Source organism: Rhynchophorus ferrugineus, unplaced genomic scaffold, assembly GCF_030347505.1.
Source record: "Rhynchophorus ferrugineus isolate W39M unplaced genomic scaffold, kcgeb_rfMv2 rfM5, whole genome shotgun sequence".
Classification (NCBI taxonomy): domain Eukaryota; kingdom Metazoa; phylum Arthropoda; class Insecta; order Coleoptera; family Curculionidae; genus Rhynchophorus; species Rhynchophorus ferrugineus.
The window spans coordinates 26,638,029-26,651,641 of record NW_027472584.1 but is presented as its reverse complement, the minus strand read 5'-3'; the positions used below and the strand labels follow the sequence as shown (position 1 = coordinate 26,651,641).

Sequence of the window (13,613 nt, the reverse complement as noted above, 5' to 3'; positions counted from 1 at the left end):
TATTTTTTAAGGATAAAGTAATAATTTATAAAAAAATATCCATACTTTATTGATACAGATTAAATTTCAAAACAAAAAAGTAACTAAATTAAAAATATTGTACACAATTTTACTACAACTATTATATTAATTTCACGAGATTTTCCTTAAATTTACAGATTAATTATAAAATAAGCACATTTTTAAAAATCTACACTCTCAGTCAATAAAAAATAAACAAGTTGTTTTGTCCGAAAAATACAGATTTTTTATTAATAATAGAAGTACGTGGTAAAATCATTTCTATACGAATTACATCACTCTAGATCTCTAGATAATTTTATTCTAATATAAATTATAGAAATAAATATTTCCCTACAACATTCTAAAAAAACTTTGTCCCTATAATAGTTTTACAGGGTATAGATACCAGATGCTTTTATCTTGTGATGTAAAACCTATAAAATATTAATTTATTTCAAATCAATCTAGCCATAACATTGATTGTAGACATCTATAATTAATAGAATACTACAATATTGAATAAAACATTTGTTTGGCCATAGATCAAAGTATCTAATTAATAAATAAGCGAAAATAACTTATTTACGTGTAATTTATGCGTTATAAATACATAAGTAGCCAAATGTTCATACAAATAAATAAATACAAAATAAATATTATACTATAACTTTACGTCTCAATAATGAGTTAATATCAAAGGACCGTTTATTGTAAATTTTATTATACAATATTAGAGATAGGCACCCTATGTTTTCTTTTCAAAAACAAAGAGATTTAATGGTGTATTGAAGTTACAGCAGTTTCCATTATCAACATTTACAACTCATTATCCCGTTAATGATATCTAAATCTGAAGAAGTATAAGTTCTCTCTTAATATTTCTCATAATAAAACAGATTTTATTGAATAGTAGTCATCCATTTACTAAATAGCCAATAAAAATACACTAAATTTCAGCTTCAACGCCCCATGATATCTCTAAAGCACTTTGTACAGAGCCTCTTATACACATAATTGTTTTCTACAAGTCATCAATGTACTATTCGATAAATAGTTTACCTACTGCTAAAATAGTTCATAGTTTTTTTTTACTTCACATTATCTTATTAAAATTTGTTTAAGTCGCCGCTTGAAATCGAAAATAGGTATAGCTCCTTAACCTAAAAATACAAGTTTATGTCGTACTTGAACTGGGGTACAAAGAACAACACATACTTGCTATCACCGGGAAAATCGCAGGGAATTCAAGACGGTGGGTTACCAGCAGTTCCTAAATAAGAAAATAATACATTAATAAACTTGTATTTTACAGACTCAGGAGTTTGTAATCAATTAATTTAGTGATAGAGCCGCAGTTACCTCGTTGACACCGTAGAATAATAGAAGCCAAATAAACCGTTATCACGTGTAATAAGTTGGACTGTAATAACAGTAGAAGCTGATTTATCTGTCAGCCGTAAAAGTAAGCAAAACAAAACGTTTCAATTATTTTAAGTGTTATTGCTAGTTGCCATTGTTACAAACATTTGCTGGAAATCGGCCAATTCCTGTCCCAACAATTCAATGCCCTGACCTGTTCTCACTACCTGTTGAGCGGTTTGAGGTTCCCCCTCTTTTAGAGCGACGTTACATTTTTTTTTCTCGGACTCCGTATTATCTGTTCGACGGGTAATTGCTGCCTTACTTGGAATTACTGGTTTGTTGGGTGGAATTGGTGGCGGTACCCCTCTCGCTACTGTGCCCTTTTTCGGTGGGGTTTGAGGTGCTGTTTGCTGATGCTGTTGCGGCATGTGTGGATGAAAAGCAGATTTCGGAACTGGCCTTATAGTCGAAGTGTCGGGTGTAGCAGTTCCACCACCGAGCTATATTGGTAAATATTTGATAAAAATATCTTAAAAATCAAAATAAGCTACTTACTTTGGAGGAAGTGGCTATTGTTGATGGAGAGGTAGAAACAACAGCTTGTCTAAGAGCTTGTCCTGGCGTTACCGATTGGGCTATACCAGTAGCTAGAAATGTTTTATTTTTAAGGATCGTTTATTATTTTCTTACATTACACCTACTTGGCCCTGAAACTGGAACACTTGATACAGTGGCTGTGGGCTGTACAACCTTAGCTACACTACTAATCATAGCAGTACCATTGTCAGACAACTGAATTCTATTCCTTATCGCGTCACATTCAGCTCTTAATCTATTAATTTCAGTCTCTATCTCCAAAATTCTATAAAACAGTAAATCAACTATAAACACACAAAAGTTGTTTAAAATAAAACCTCTGTTCCTTTGCTGCCAATTGGGATTTAAAATGTTTCCTTTCACTCTCAAAATCATGTGCTTGTTTTTCAAGTTCTGCTTCCATTTGCAAAGACTTTTTGCTTTCTTCTTCTAAACCCTCTGCCATAGTATCAATTCTTGCCTTCTCTTCAGATAGAATCTAAATTTATAAAAATTAATGAGGTATAAAAGTGATATAGATTTCTTTTTTACTTGAGCTAGGTCTTCACTTCTTTTTCTTTCTTCTATGTATTTCACAATAATTTTCTTTCTTTCCGCTAACAATAACAAAACAATTTGCTTCTGTCTAGCTCTTTCTTCATCAGCTAATTCAACCTGACGTTTGACTTCTTTTTCTAGTTTTTTCCTAGCATTCCTTTCCATGTCTAGTTCCTGTCTCAACCGGGTTCTCTCTAACTCCAGTCCATATGTAATATCATCTCCTTGAGCAGTGTCATGTTCATGTTTACATTTTTCTTCTTCCAATTCCTGAATTACCTAAAATGTTTCATTGAAATCGTATATTTCTTTATTATTATATGTAATGGTATCTACCTTCTTATGTTTAACCTCTGCTTCTTTTAAAATGTTCATCATGTGTTGATGCGCCCATCTCTGTTGCATTGCAAGCTGTTCCAAGGCCTGAAATTGATGTTCAGCTGCAATCTGCATATCTTTTTCACTAACAGGAACTTTAGAATTTAAGGTATCGGCAATACTATCTCTAAGTAAAGCTGTATATGGGTCTGACATTACAATTGGTCTATATCTTCCTAAGTTAGCTACTTGTTTTAACTTTTCAGACTAAAAAAATTAATCATATACAATTATCACAGGAAAAAGGTCTAGAATAATATGTACCTTCAAGGCTGCAATTGCAATATCTCTAGCTTGAATCTCTCCTTCAAAACAAGTGACCAATTTAAGCAAATCACTTTTAGATAATTCCATTTTAGTATTTCTCTAAAATCAAGGAGTGTATATGTATATAAATATTTGTATAAATATAGGTATATATACAAATATTTATATAATCGTATATTTATATATATATAACATTATATATATAATTTATATAAATATATGTATATATATGTAATATATATATAAATATTTATATAAAATTAAATATTTTTTCAAACCTTCAATGTACTACTACTAAGAGTTGTTCTTTCAACTTGGTCATATTGATTTATTGGCGATGTTCCTGGCTGATTTTCAGGGACTGTAGAAAGAGTGGCCCCAAAGTCAGAAGCTACTCCTAAACCTTTAAGCCATTCAATTTCTACATTATTACCAGCCATATTGTAACAACGATTCAATTTAACGTATATATTGATCTAAATTCGCTAAAAGATATTCATAGTTGTCTTAGTAATTAATATTCTAAACATAGTTTCACTTTTCATTGCTTTTTTCACTGTTTTATTTTCTAACTTTGACGATCCATTTGACAATAGAAACACTCTTTTAGGTTAGTGCCGAGAATCGATTAAATATTCTAGGGATTTTCGGTTATTCACGTTGCCACTGTCACTTCTTAAAATAAAATGTTTGGTTATATTTATTTACGGTTTTGTATTTATTTATGTATGTTTTTTTCTCTATATTGCTGAATATATATAACTGAAACACAGTTTTATATAAAACAATTTATTTCTATATAATAAATATATTAAAGTATAAAAATATTTATATTAAAATACATATTGGTATTAATAATAAATTATCATTAATAGGGCATATTTCTAATGACTATAAGGCATTTATTTATTTTTTATTTGCATATTCCGAAGAGCTATGACAGGCCATAGTAAAAATACTGCACCGGTTAAATAAGTTATTTTAGACCCAACACTCCAAAATGCAATACTTGCAATGATAGGACCCAGTGCCCTTGCCAAGGCTCCTAGAGATCGAAAAATTCCCATTACAATACCTTTTTGTTTTTCACTTCCGTGTTCTGAAGCTAATGTTGTAATACAAGGCACTACCATTGAAGTGGCTTTAAAAAAAGAATAATAATTAAATTGAGCAAAGAGAAATAAAAATCAAACATGACTTACAAACAGCATATAAGAACAGTCCAAGATATAAAAGAAATGGTCCTGTGGCCAATCCGACACTAACAAATGATGGAATAATAATCCATAAACCAAGTTCAGCAGTGGACTTAGTTTTACTAGAATGTATTTTTCGTACATATCCTCCTTGTATTAGTGCCATGGTTAAACCTTCAAAGAACCAACATTAATTTATATGAAATTATTGTCCTCATTTTGTTTACCAATAGCAAAAAACATCCAACCTTGCTGCATTGATGTATATCCAAAAGTGTGATGGGTTAAAAATGTTAATGTAAATTCCAAACCACTATAAATAAACAAATAAAAAAAATATATAAGTCCCAGTCTTTGCAAAATGTGTAAGTCCTCTTGTTTAATATTTGTAACAGCAGTAAAATTGAACAAGTCTTTAGCATTTAATAATATTTTAGCACTTTGAAAGCTTTGGAAGAAATGTTTAGTTCGTTTTGCCTAAAAAAAGATTACAAATAAATTAAAAAACACTAAACACACTTTTACCTTTGGTAATGATTCCTTGAAAAATATTAAAAAGAATAAAAGATCTGTTACTGATAGTGCTAAAGCAAAAAGTGCAGGAGCTACAAACCAGTGACCAGTTTTATTCTTTGCCCATAAAGAAAATAGAGCACCTATTAACGGTCCGATAATAAATCCAAGAGAAAATGCTATTCCTACTAAGGCCTAAAACAATCAATATTAGTAACAACTATACTCACAGAAATTAGACTTACCATCCCTTTACCCCTTGTCTTCATTGTAGACACATCAGCTATTATAGCCATACTGATTGAGACATTCCCTTTACTTATTCCTCCTAGAAATCTTGCCAATATAAATATAAGTAAGTTTCCAGATAAAGCCCAAAGTATATAAGATAATGATATACCTATCTATAGAAATAAAATATAAATAAATAAATATGTATATGTATATTTATTTATTTATAAAATATATAACATATATGTACATACTAAGCAAATGACCATAACTTTCTTTCTTCCAACAACATCCGAAATGCTTCCTATAATAGGAGACGCCAAAAATTGTAAGAAACTAAACATCGATCCTAAAAATCCACCAAATAATACTGAGTTGAATTCTTCTGGAGCACCCACTAATTTTTGAAATATGTGTACTTGTTTGGAAAGCCATGAGTACAATCCCGTATTATCATGTTCTTTATAATGATCCAACAATGATGGAAGTAGCGGTAATATCATGGTAAAAGCCAGTAAATCCAGTAAAAGTGATATAAATACCACGTAAACCGTAGAATGGATCTTTTCGCTGGTTGTCATGATGAAATAAGAATTATATTTGGTGAACTATCAAGATATCTTAAGACTTGATTTAAATAGGTCAACTTTCTAATTCTATAGTGAAATGCCAAGTTTAACTATAGTTTGGTATTCAATATTTCTTCAAGACTACATATTTATAACACGGATATATTGTTAATTAGTATTAAAATTTGTAATAAAACATTTAGGTTATGTTATTAAAATTGTAGAAGATCGAGCATAAAGGTATCCTCCCTGAACAAAATGATTTATAATTTCTCCACTCATTTTGACTGAAATATTTTTTACTACAACATAATACTTTTGTCAGAAATTAAGATAATTCATGCAAACAAACTCATTGATAAGATGTTACGTATTTTAATAACAGGAGATTAAATTGAAAATCCAAAATGAGTCTTTTACGTCAGAACTTACACAGGAGTTAAAAATAAATATATTCCAAGAGGATAAGAAATAATACAATTTTTTTCTAATCTCTATATTTTAATCAGCCATAAAATGAAATACGGTGGTATAGCAGAATTACAGGTTCTTTTTCTGCAAATTGGTACATACAAAAATTCAAAGGAAACGAAAGCAGTCGATCAATTAACTTGAGATCAACAATAAAGCAAGTTTTTACAATGCTTAAATCACAAGATTTCTTGTTAAATATTCAGATTTGTTTCAATTAGAAATACATTTTGTTTTATTAATATTTACTAAAATTATATGGAGTATGCTGATAATATACATGACAATAAATATGATATTTATACGTAAACACCAATAAGTCGAATGTTTTTTGTGAAATAAATTTATTGTCAGAGGAGAATCTATGGAAAACAATCTGAGCTAGTATTAAAATGTTGCATTGTTTAAACATAAACCACATCTAATGCAGCTGTGAACTTTTAAACAATGCACTTAAAACAATTGCAATCGGCCGAAAAAGAAAACAGCACTATAAAGAATCCGACTATGGTGTTTTGATAAAAGATCCCTAAACTAAAAGGAGCATAAAACTAAATTAAACAACATGCCGTTTCTATATCAATTTAAAACATATATCGGATTTATTAACTATTATAAATTCTTTCAACTTTAACCATTTCAACAGTATCTTTGGTGTGATGTTTTAGTCGTTAAATAAATACCTAAATCAGATCAGAAACAGTATGGAGTTTAATTAACATCTATCCCAAAAACTTGGTCCGCAAACAATTCAGTTTTGTAGAATATCACTAATAAGATACTAAATTCGCCGGATTCCATATAATAACTGCGATTTTTTGTATTTACTTTACAAGTAGAAAATAAGTATATAAGTACAAAGACATGCTTGGCTTATTGGAGCTTGCATTTAGCGCAAAATTAAACGTGTAAAAATAATTTATAGTATTTAAAGTAAAATATGCAGAGTAACATTAATCAACGTAATATTTTCTATAATGGAAATTAACGATATACAAAAGGATTTGAAATGGGAATATCTGCTTCAAAGTGAATGAAGTCTCACGTTATTTACACAGTTGTTATTTTACAATTTTTTTAAATAAAACTCGGCCTTACTCACGAAAACATCCACATAACCGAATTTTAGACTGTTCAAAGGGAGATGTTAAGAACTGATAACAAATATCTTTACTAACACACACTAAAATCTATAATTATTAATTAATATTTTAATAAAATATAATATTTGGTAAATAAATAGTGTCGAAGCAGCAACTAAAATAATACATACAAGTTGTGAAGTTATCATTAAAAAAATACAGAAATAACGAGTAAGGCTTCTGTCGACATTCACAGATATGGTATGACTTAAAAATTATCTTTATATTTTAATTAAGGCTAACCTATTTATTAATTAGCTAATAAAAGTTCAGTAACAACGATCTCAAAAAAAATAGGTTTTAATAAATCATCAAGTTAACGTTGCAGCACTGCTGTGACCGCACGGCAACAAAGTGAGATGTTGGTCAGTTTCACTGTATTGTAGTCATTTTGATCTTGGGTTTTTTTTCTTCTTCCGTTTAAAGAAACAACAACACCTGTAACAAAAGACAATCGTTCTGTAATTTTTAACGAAAACCGACTTTAAACGTCATAACTCAATTAATAACATAATTAAATGACAATACTCGGTTGTTCAATAAACAAAACACGATTTTATTTAATTTTTTTTGCCAAAAGTCAAAGGGAACTAAACCTAGCGAATAATATGGACGTTTTAAAAATATTTTTTCGCCCATAATATTTTTCCCTGATCAAAATCATATAGATTGATGAGAAAAATGACAGGGCGGTTCTCCTACTGTTGCGATAGTTGCGGTTTCGAATCCTGCCGGGGCATGGTCGTAAATTTATGTTTGTGATTGCCCCTAGACAAGAGTGCAAAATCCGACAAGAAAAATGACCCGTCACGCCAGTAACCAGGCTAGGTAAAACCGGATGATTTCTAAGTTGATCACTCGCCAGTCGGTAGGCTTAAGGAGGACCGTGGTTCGGAGCCCGCGTTAAACTCTAGGTCCAGTACAGATAAGCCCTTGTTGGCAAAAGGAGACTTTAACATATACGATGGGGCAAAAGTTCCGCTACCATTTTGAATTATGAATAAATATGTGCCACTAGAACGAGCAGAAATAATGACAATATTTATTGAAAATAATCGTTCCATTATTGCTACTAACGGGAAATTACCTCAACGGTAGCGGGACTTTTGCCCCACGTTGTATAAAAGCAAAAACAACATTCGAGGCCATAAAATTAAGCAGCGATCGAAAAATAAAGACAAAACTAACAACGCCACCCCTTCTCGTACGCAAACCTTATTGAACAACCCACTAGTTATATCGATAATTAACTGAAAATTAAATAAATACTCAACACATACTTCACATACTTAGTCTCATCCAACAGTTCAATCTCCTGAGGTTGTGTGATTGGTGTATTGCTGTGTCCAGCTGTTGGGTCATCAGTATTGAGTTCTCCATTTGTAGAACTAACAACCTGTACCGAACCGTGTCGATCGGCAGGAGTCAAATTACCCAATGTGCTTTGTTTCGACGCTTCAGGCCACGCGTTAGTTTTATTGGCCTGAAATGATCAAAGGGTTTCACTCGAAGTCAACATTTATGGCTAGTTTCTACTATACCTTCGGTCCGGCATGTCTTTCACGATTAGGTGATATAACAACATCATGAGTTGTCGTTTGAAGTGAGCCTACTGGTGTACTCTAAAATACCGATTGGATTAAAACGGATATTTAAACGAATAAAGTGTTAATAAGCATGAAACTATATTTCTACAATATTAATAGTGAATAACCAAATTGATTACAACTAGTGTATAATCATCCTGGCGATATTGCTTTACATGAGCAGATGATTCAAACATAAACCACTAAAAAAGATAACACTTTTGTTTTACCTTAAATTTTTATTTCCTTATCGTAAAAAATATTTAAATAAATATGATGTTTGTACTGAGGAATTAATACTGTATTAAAGCATGATCCTACTCCAATAATGTATTCTATTTATCGTTCAACTCTATATAAAACAATTTATACTTTATACAATTACAATTTTAAATCGAAACTAATTCTTCTTCAACATTATAAAATACCTTATCTGACTTGGTTTTTATTTTATTTGAAGGTGGTGCTTTACGCATTTGATGTAGTACACACAGATTAGAAGGCTGTATAAAATATGTTAATATATTCGATGTAGCTGAATAAAATGTCATATTTAACATGTAAAATGAGTGGGTATAAAATACACTGTTATATATAGGGAATGCAATCTTAAGATAGATAGTCTATCTACGACAGTCAGATTCTGATCAGTCTGAAGACTTTTTTTCAGTGAACGCAAACAATTCGAATGTATGAGCTACTGCTACAAGGTTTTTTCAGATAGTCTAGAATTACTCAAGATTAAGGTATGTTTTTCTAGTTTTCAAAAGAAATGTAAAGTATAAAGAAAACAGTAAATCTGTTCAATAGTAAATTTTTATACTCAGAGCTTAAAAAAAGCAGAGACTGCATTCCATACCCATATTAAATTTTCACATCTAAATAAAATAATAAATAAACTCAAACTTGCCATTGTTTTTCCTGTCCAATCGAATTCGCCGTCGTCTACGTAGCCTTTCTTCTTAAACAAAGTTGTGAACAAATTCCGAAGATACTCATAATCTGGCATCTCGAAAAAATCTAATCTTCTAACGTATCGAAGATAAGTGGCCATCTCTTCCGGATGGTTTTCACATAGAGTATCAATAGGAGTAGCTCTTTTAGTATCACCAATTTTCTGATATCGCTCCTTTAGCGTATCCGCTTTTAGACCTTGCCAAGGTAAAGAACCTCTCAAGAAATACATAAACATGTGTCCTAATGCTTCTAAGTCGTCTCTTCGAGATTGTTCTTTACCTAGATGGGTATTTATTGACATATATCTAGCTGTCCCTGTTAATGATTTGTGTTCTCTGTAGGGAATATGTTTATTAGTTTCCAATTCAATATATTCCTTTGCTAAGCCAAAATCTATAAAAACAAAGATCACGAGAATAAAACAGGAAGAACATTGATTAATAATAGTAAACGTGAGTATATACCACAAATTAAAAGCAAACACAGAAAATCTCATTATACAACGTCTAATAAATACCTATAATATGAATTATCTTCTCTCTTTTTGTACTTTGTCGCCCAATTAGAAAATTCTCAGGTTTTACGTCCCGGTATATTAAATGTCGGGAGTGCACATACTCAATTCGATGAAGCTACAAAATACATTCAGATAAAAATCGAATAATAATGCTAGAACAATCGTAACATCTTACCAATTGTATTGCAATCATTAGAACAGTCTTAAGAGAGAATCTACGTTCACACAAGTCGAAGAGATCTTCCAAGCTGGGTCCAAGAAGTTCCATAACAAGTGCATTATATTTGCCACACGGACCAAAATAATACACTTCCGGTATACCCTCTGAAAATTCGATCATGAATACGTAAGCTTAATAATCAAAATCGACTTCTTTAATCACCATGACTCCCCAGTAATTTATAAAATCTATATTCCAAGTGTAGTTGGGGAGCTTTAGATTTCATGGGCTCCATTTTAATAGCAACATGTTCATTGTTATATAAGTTTTTGCCCAACCGAAGCTCGCCGAAGTTACCACAGCCGATTTTCTTTCCAACACGGAAATTTGGGCCCACCATCAAGACACCAGAACTTAAATTTACGCTGTGTCTTGTGTTATGGGAATCACCAGCACCTAAAAAACAATTCAATTCCTCATAAACAATCTGTGACCTAAATACATTTAAATTTTTAAGGATACTTATATATTTTATAATATATTATAAAAGAAGCTAGAATTATGTAACACACATCCTTCTGAGTAGTTTTAAAACAGTATTTATTTAAGCTAAATCTATTCGCTTTGGTTATAATATATGTATTGGTTTCTGTGCTTTAGTACACTTTATATGGTTTCCCGGTTTAATAAGACCTCATATCTAAGAAATATAAAAATAGGTGTTCGCATTACAAAGCCAAAACAAATAGTATCCTGCGAATTGTAGGTCAGTGACAAGGTTTTTATTTAATAATTTTACCACGAACTTTGAAGGCTGTCATTACACAATATATGTAGCTTATTTAGCGGCTTTGAAATGACATAAAGGTAGTTTAAGCTCTTTTTTTTTAATACTCACCACGATGCTTTGAGTTTTTCTTCTGGTCAGTTTTATCCATATTTGTTTAATATATTCCTGCAAATAAAATAAAATCAACTGCGAATATTATGATGGTCGCTCATTGTTCCAGATATCTGAACAATGCACACTTGTTAGAAAAGAAAATGATGATAGATTCAATTAAAACTTTATTATCCTTTGTTCATAACTTATCGCATTTTTCAATGATTGCCACGTACGTTCCAAAACAACGTAACGTTACAAAAATGTAATAACATTGATGAAATTGGTGTGAAAAAATCAAAACTAAAATGAAAATTTCTTACAATGACTTAACATGACAACCAGACATAATATAGCACACTTAGACCGAAATGACTTGAATTGTTTGAGATAATGCTCAAGATAATTTTGTAACGAATTAAGATATTTCAATTACATTTGAAAACAACATATCTTAACATTTCGCGGCTTCAATCGATATTTTTGAGGTTCAATTCAAATTTTAAGAATTCAAAACTAAGGTTGAATTATGATGTTGGAAATACGAGGAAAAAGACAAATCAATCGACGTAGTTAAAAAACTGATAACTAAAATGTTTGTGTCAAAATGCTGATTATGTTTATGAATTGATAAACTTTATCAAAATTCTTACTGATATTACGATTACAATTATATCAAATTGTTTACTTTAAAAGCAAAGATGTTCAAAATATAGGATCTCTGTTAACGTTATTTAACATGATTCAAATTAATTTAGCTATTCAAAAATAAATTATAGTTATTAATGACTCAGCATATCTAAGCTTGTTGCTATGCTAATATAATATATATTTAATACATAATATATAAAATAATTCAAATATTTACTACTAAAACATTAATAAAATCATTCATATGACAACATTGCATAAAATAGTGAATTAACAGGTTTGATAGCCTTACTATTTTATCCATAGTTTAAATTTTATCTACTATCTATCAAAGGAAGGTATGTAATACATTTGTTACATATCCCTTTATTAAAACATGAAAAACATGTTGAGTGTAAAATTTACATAATCATGTATTAATATTTTTGTTGTCAAATACTTTAAATAGTGAAACATAGCATTAAGAATATATACATATGAGGGTATGTGTTGACTATAATTATAATTAGATGATCAAGTTCAAGTTACATTATACTATGCAATATATATATAATAAAAAATACAATATGTACTGTATTAATGATTATATTATAACTTAAATATAATTAAAAATATTATAATTATAATCTACATACATAAATATCCAAAAAATATAATACTAATAAATAAAAATAACCTCTACTGGGTAAAAAAGCAGGCTGTACATATAAACCTTGAGAATGCAATAAAAACTTGACTCACCCTGCTGTTCCCCGCAAACTGTTTTAAGCATTGGACAGTCCGATAACAACAAAGCCTTAATAAGTCTCTCGCAGCTGTGCTATCATAAAATTTAACTTCTTGGATAGATATATCACATTTTGTACTATCACAGTTATTTCACGTATTTCAGAAAGTTAAAATTGTTTATGACACTGAATGGTTTCCGCACTAATACGAGAAATATTCCAAACGAGGAATGGTTACATTCATGAGAACTTGTCTTAGGTTGATATCATTTCTTCAAGTGTCATTTCAATTCCATATTCCGTGATTAGATTGCGAAAACGGCTGAACGCCATTAGAGAGTAAGGCCGGGCAACATGGTTTTTCAAAGTATTATCCATTAACTTTTACCATAAAATACAATAAAATGATTATAACTAAATTCAATAGGCGTTTCACTACACAAATCTAGCCTAAAAACGATATTCTACGCTAAGAATACACCATATTCACACACTCTTCTTCGTAGATAATGTGCCGTACAAGTGACTTTTAGGTCAAAATACTGATGCGCATGCGTTAAATCAGGTTGATCCATTATGTCATTTATAAAATAAAAGTACCAAAATTTTAAAATATTACTACAATTAGTAAATACCTTAATCTTGAAAATTAGTAATTCATTTCTACAATATCGTTAAAAGAACAAAATTAAAATATTTATAAAATATGTAATAGATGTAATTTATTTTCACAATAAAGGTGTGGTGAATCATATGTTCCGTTTCCATGGTAACGATGACTACTACATTTAAAATTTTGCGCCATGATTATTCACAATATATTTTATAATAAGTTTAAAATCAAAAAATACATTTAAAATATACC

General features: G+C 30.2%; 3 protein-coding genes across 12 annotated transcripts; all 3 read right to left on the bottom strand.

Annotated features, from left to right (window-relative positions):
• Positions 1 to 24: 24 nt before the first annotated feature.
• Positions 25 to 3,774, bottom strand: Naus (cortactin binding protein N-terminal like nausicaa). Of its 5 annotated transcripts, none has more exons than XM_076405873.1 (10): positions 3,423 to 3,774; positions 3,142 to 3,243; positions 2,836 to 3,084; positions 2,494 to 2,778; positions 2,280 to 2,440; positions 2,067 to 2,227; positions 1,921 to 2,012; positions 1,688 to 1,865; positions 1,219 to 1,273; positions 25 to 1,163 (listed from the first exon to the last, which is right to left on the bottom strand). In XM_076405873.1, the coding sequence occupies exons 1-9, from the start codon at positions 3,582 to 3,584 to the stop codon at positions 1,248 to 1,250; spliced, it is 1,416 nt and encodes a 471-aa protein (XP_076261988.1). In that variant the 5' UTR covers positions 3,585 to 3,774; the 3' UTR covers positions 25 to 1,163; positions 1,219 to 1,247. The 5 variants fall into 5 exon arrangements, with proteins under 5 accessions (XP_076261988.1, XP_076261984.1, XP_076261986.1 ...); XM_076405870.1 differs by having other exon boundaries at positions 1,023 to 1,163; positions 1,577 to 1,865; positions 3,423 to 3,773; XM_076405869.1 differs by having other exon boundaries at positions 25 to 1,273; positions 1,577 to 1,865; positions 3,423 to 3,773.
• A 141-nt stretch (positions 3,775 to 3,915) lies between these two features.
• On the bottom strand, positions 3,916 to 6,033 carry rtet (major facilitator superfamily domain-containing protein rtet). Of its 2 annotated transcripts, XM_076405876.1 has the most exons (7): positions 5,483 to 5,664; positions 5,339 to 5,433; positions 5,099 to 5,257; positions 4,866 to 5,048; positions 4,568 to 4,817; positions 4,347 to 4,514; positions 3,916 to 4,285 (listed from the first exon to the last, which is right to left on the bottom strand). In XM_076405876.1, the coding sequence occupies exons 1-7, from the start codon at positions 5,517 to 5,519 to the stop codon at positions 4,047 to 4,049; spliced, it is 1,131 nt and encodes a 376-aa protein (XP_076261991.1). In that variant the 5' UTR covers positions 5,520 to 5,664; the 3' UTR covers positions 3,916 to 4,046. The 2 variants fall into 2 exon arrangements, with proteins under 2 accessions (XP_076261991.1, XP_076261990.1); XM_076405875.1 differs by having other exon boundaries at positions 5,339 to 6,033.
• Positions 6,034 to 6,133: 100 nt separating this feature from the next.
• LOC143197430 (casein kinase I) lies at positions 6,134 to 13,306 on the bottom strand. 5 transcript variants are annotated; one of them, XM_076405880.1, is made up of 9 exons: positions 12,762 to 13,306; positions 11,385 to 11,441; positions 10,709 to 10,942; positions 10,502 to 10,650; positions 10,327 to 10,441; positions 9,763 to 10,202; positions 8,808 to 8,888; positions 8,556 to 8,749; positions 6,134 to 7,704 (listed from the first exon to the last, which is right to left on the bottom strand). In XM_076405880.1, the coding sequence occupies exons 2-9, from the start codon at positions 11,422 to 11,424 to the stop codon at positions 7,653 to 7,655; spliced, it is 1,305 nt and encodes a 434-aa protein (XP_076261995.1). In that variant the 5' UTR covers positions 11,425 to 11,441; positions 12,762 to 13,306; the 3' UTR covers positions 6,134 to 7,652. The 5 variants fall into 5 exon arrangements, with proteins under 5 accessions (XP_076261995.1, XP_076261992.1, XP_076261993.1 ...); XM_076405877.1 differs by having other exon boundaries at positions 8,547 to 8,749; positions 12,762 to 13,302; XM_076405878.1 differs by lacking the exon at positions 12,762 to 13,306 and adding an exon at positions 11,693 to 11,959 and having other exon boundaries at positions 8,547 to 8,749.
• Positions 13,307 to 13,613: the final 307 nt, after the last annotated feature.

Coding starts and splice junctions, on each gene's coding strand:
- LOC143197430 (XM_076405877.1), bottom strand. CDS start 11,424: ATGGATAAAACTGACCAGAAGAAAAACTCAAAGCATCGTG. Junction 10,203..10,326: donor GAAGATAATTCATATTATAG/GTATTTATTAGA, acceptor TTGTTTTTATAG/ATTTTGGCTTAGCAAAGGAA. Junction 8,889..9,762: donor ATTGGACAGGAAAAACAATG/GCAAGTTTGAGT, acceptor TCGGTATTTTAG/AGTACACCAGTAGGCTCACT.
- rtet (XM_076405875.1), bottom strand. CDS start 5,665: ATGACAACCAGCGAAAAGATCCATTCTACGGTTTACGTGGTATTTATA. Junction 4,515..4,567: donor TTGGATGTTTTTTGCTATTG/GTAAACAAAATG, acceptor GGTTCTTTGAAG/GTTTAACCATGGCACTAATA. Junction 4,286..4,346: donor ACTGTTCTTATATGCTGTTT/GTAAGTCATGTT, acceptor CTTTTTTTAAAG/CCACTTCAATGGTAGTGCCT.
- Naus (XM_076405868.1), bottom strand. CDS start 3,584: ATGGCTGGTAATAATGTAGAAATTGAATGGCTTAAAGGTTTAGGAGTA. Junction 2,228..2,279: donor TTGGCAGCAAAGGAACAGAG/GTTTTATTTTAA, acceptor ACTGTTTTATAG/AATTTTGGAGATAGAGACTG. Junction 2,013..2,066: donor TGTTCCAGTTTCAGGGCCAA/GTAGGTGTAATG, acceptor AAACATTTCTAG/CTACTGGTATAGCCCAATCG.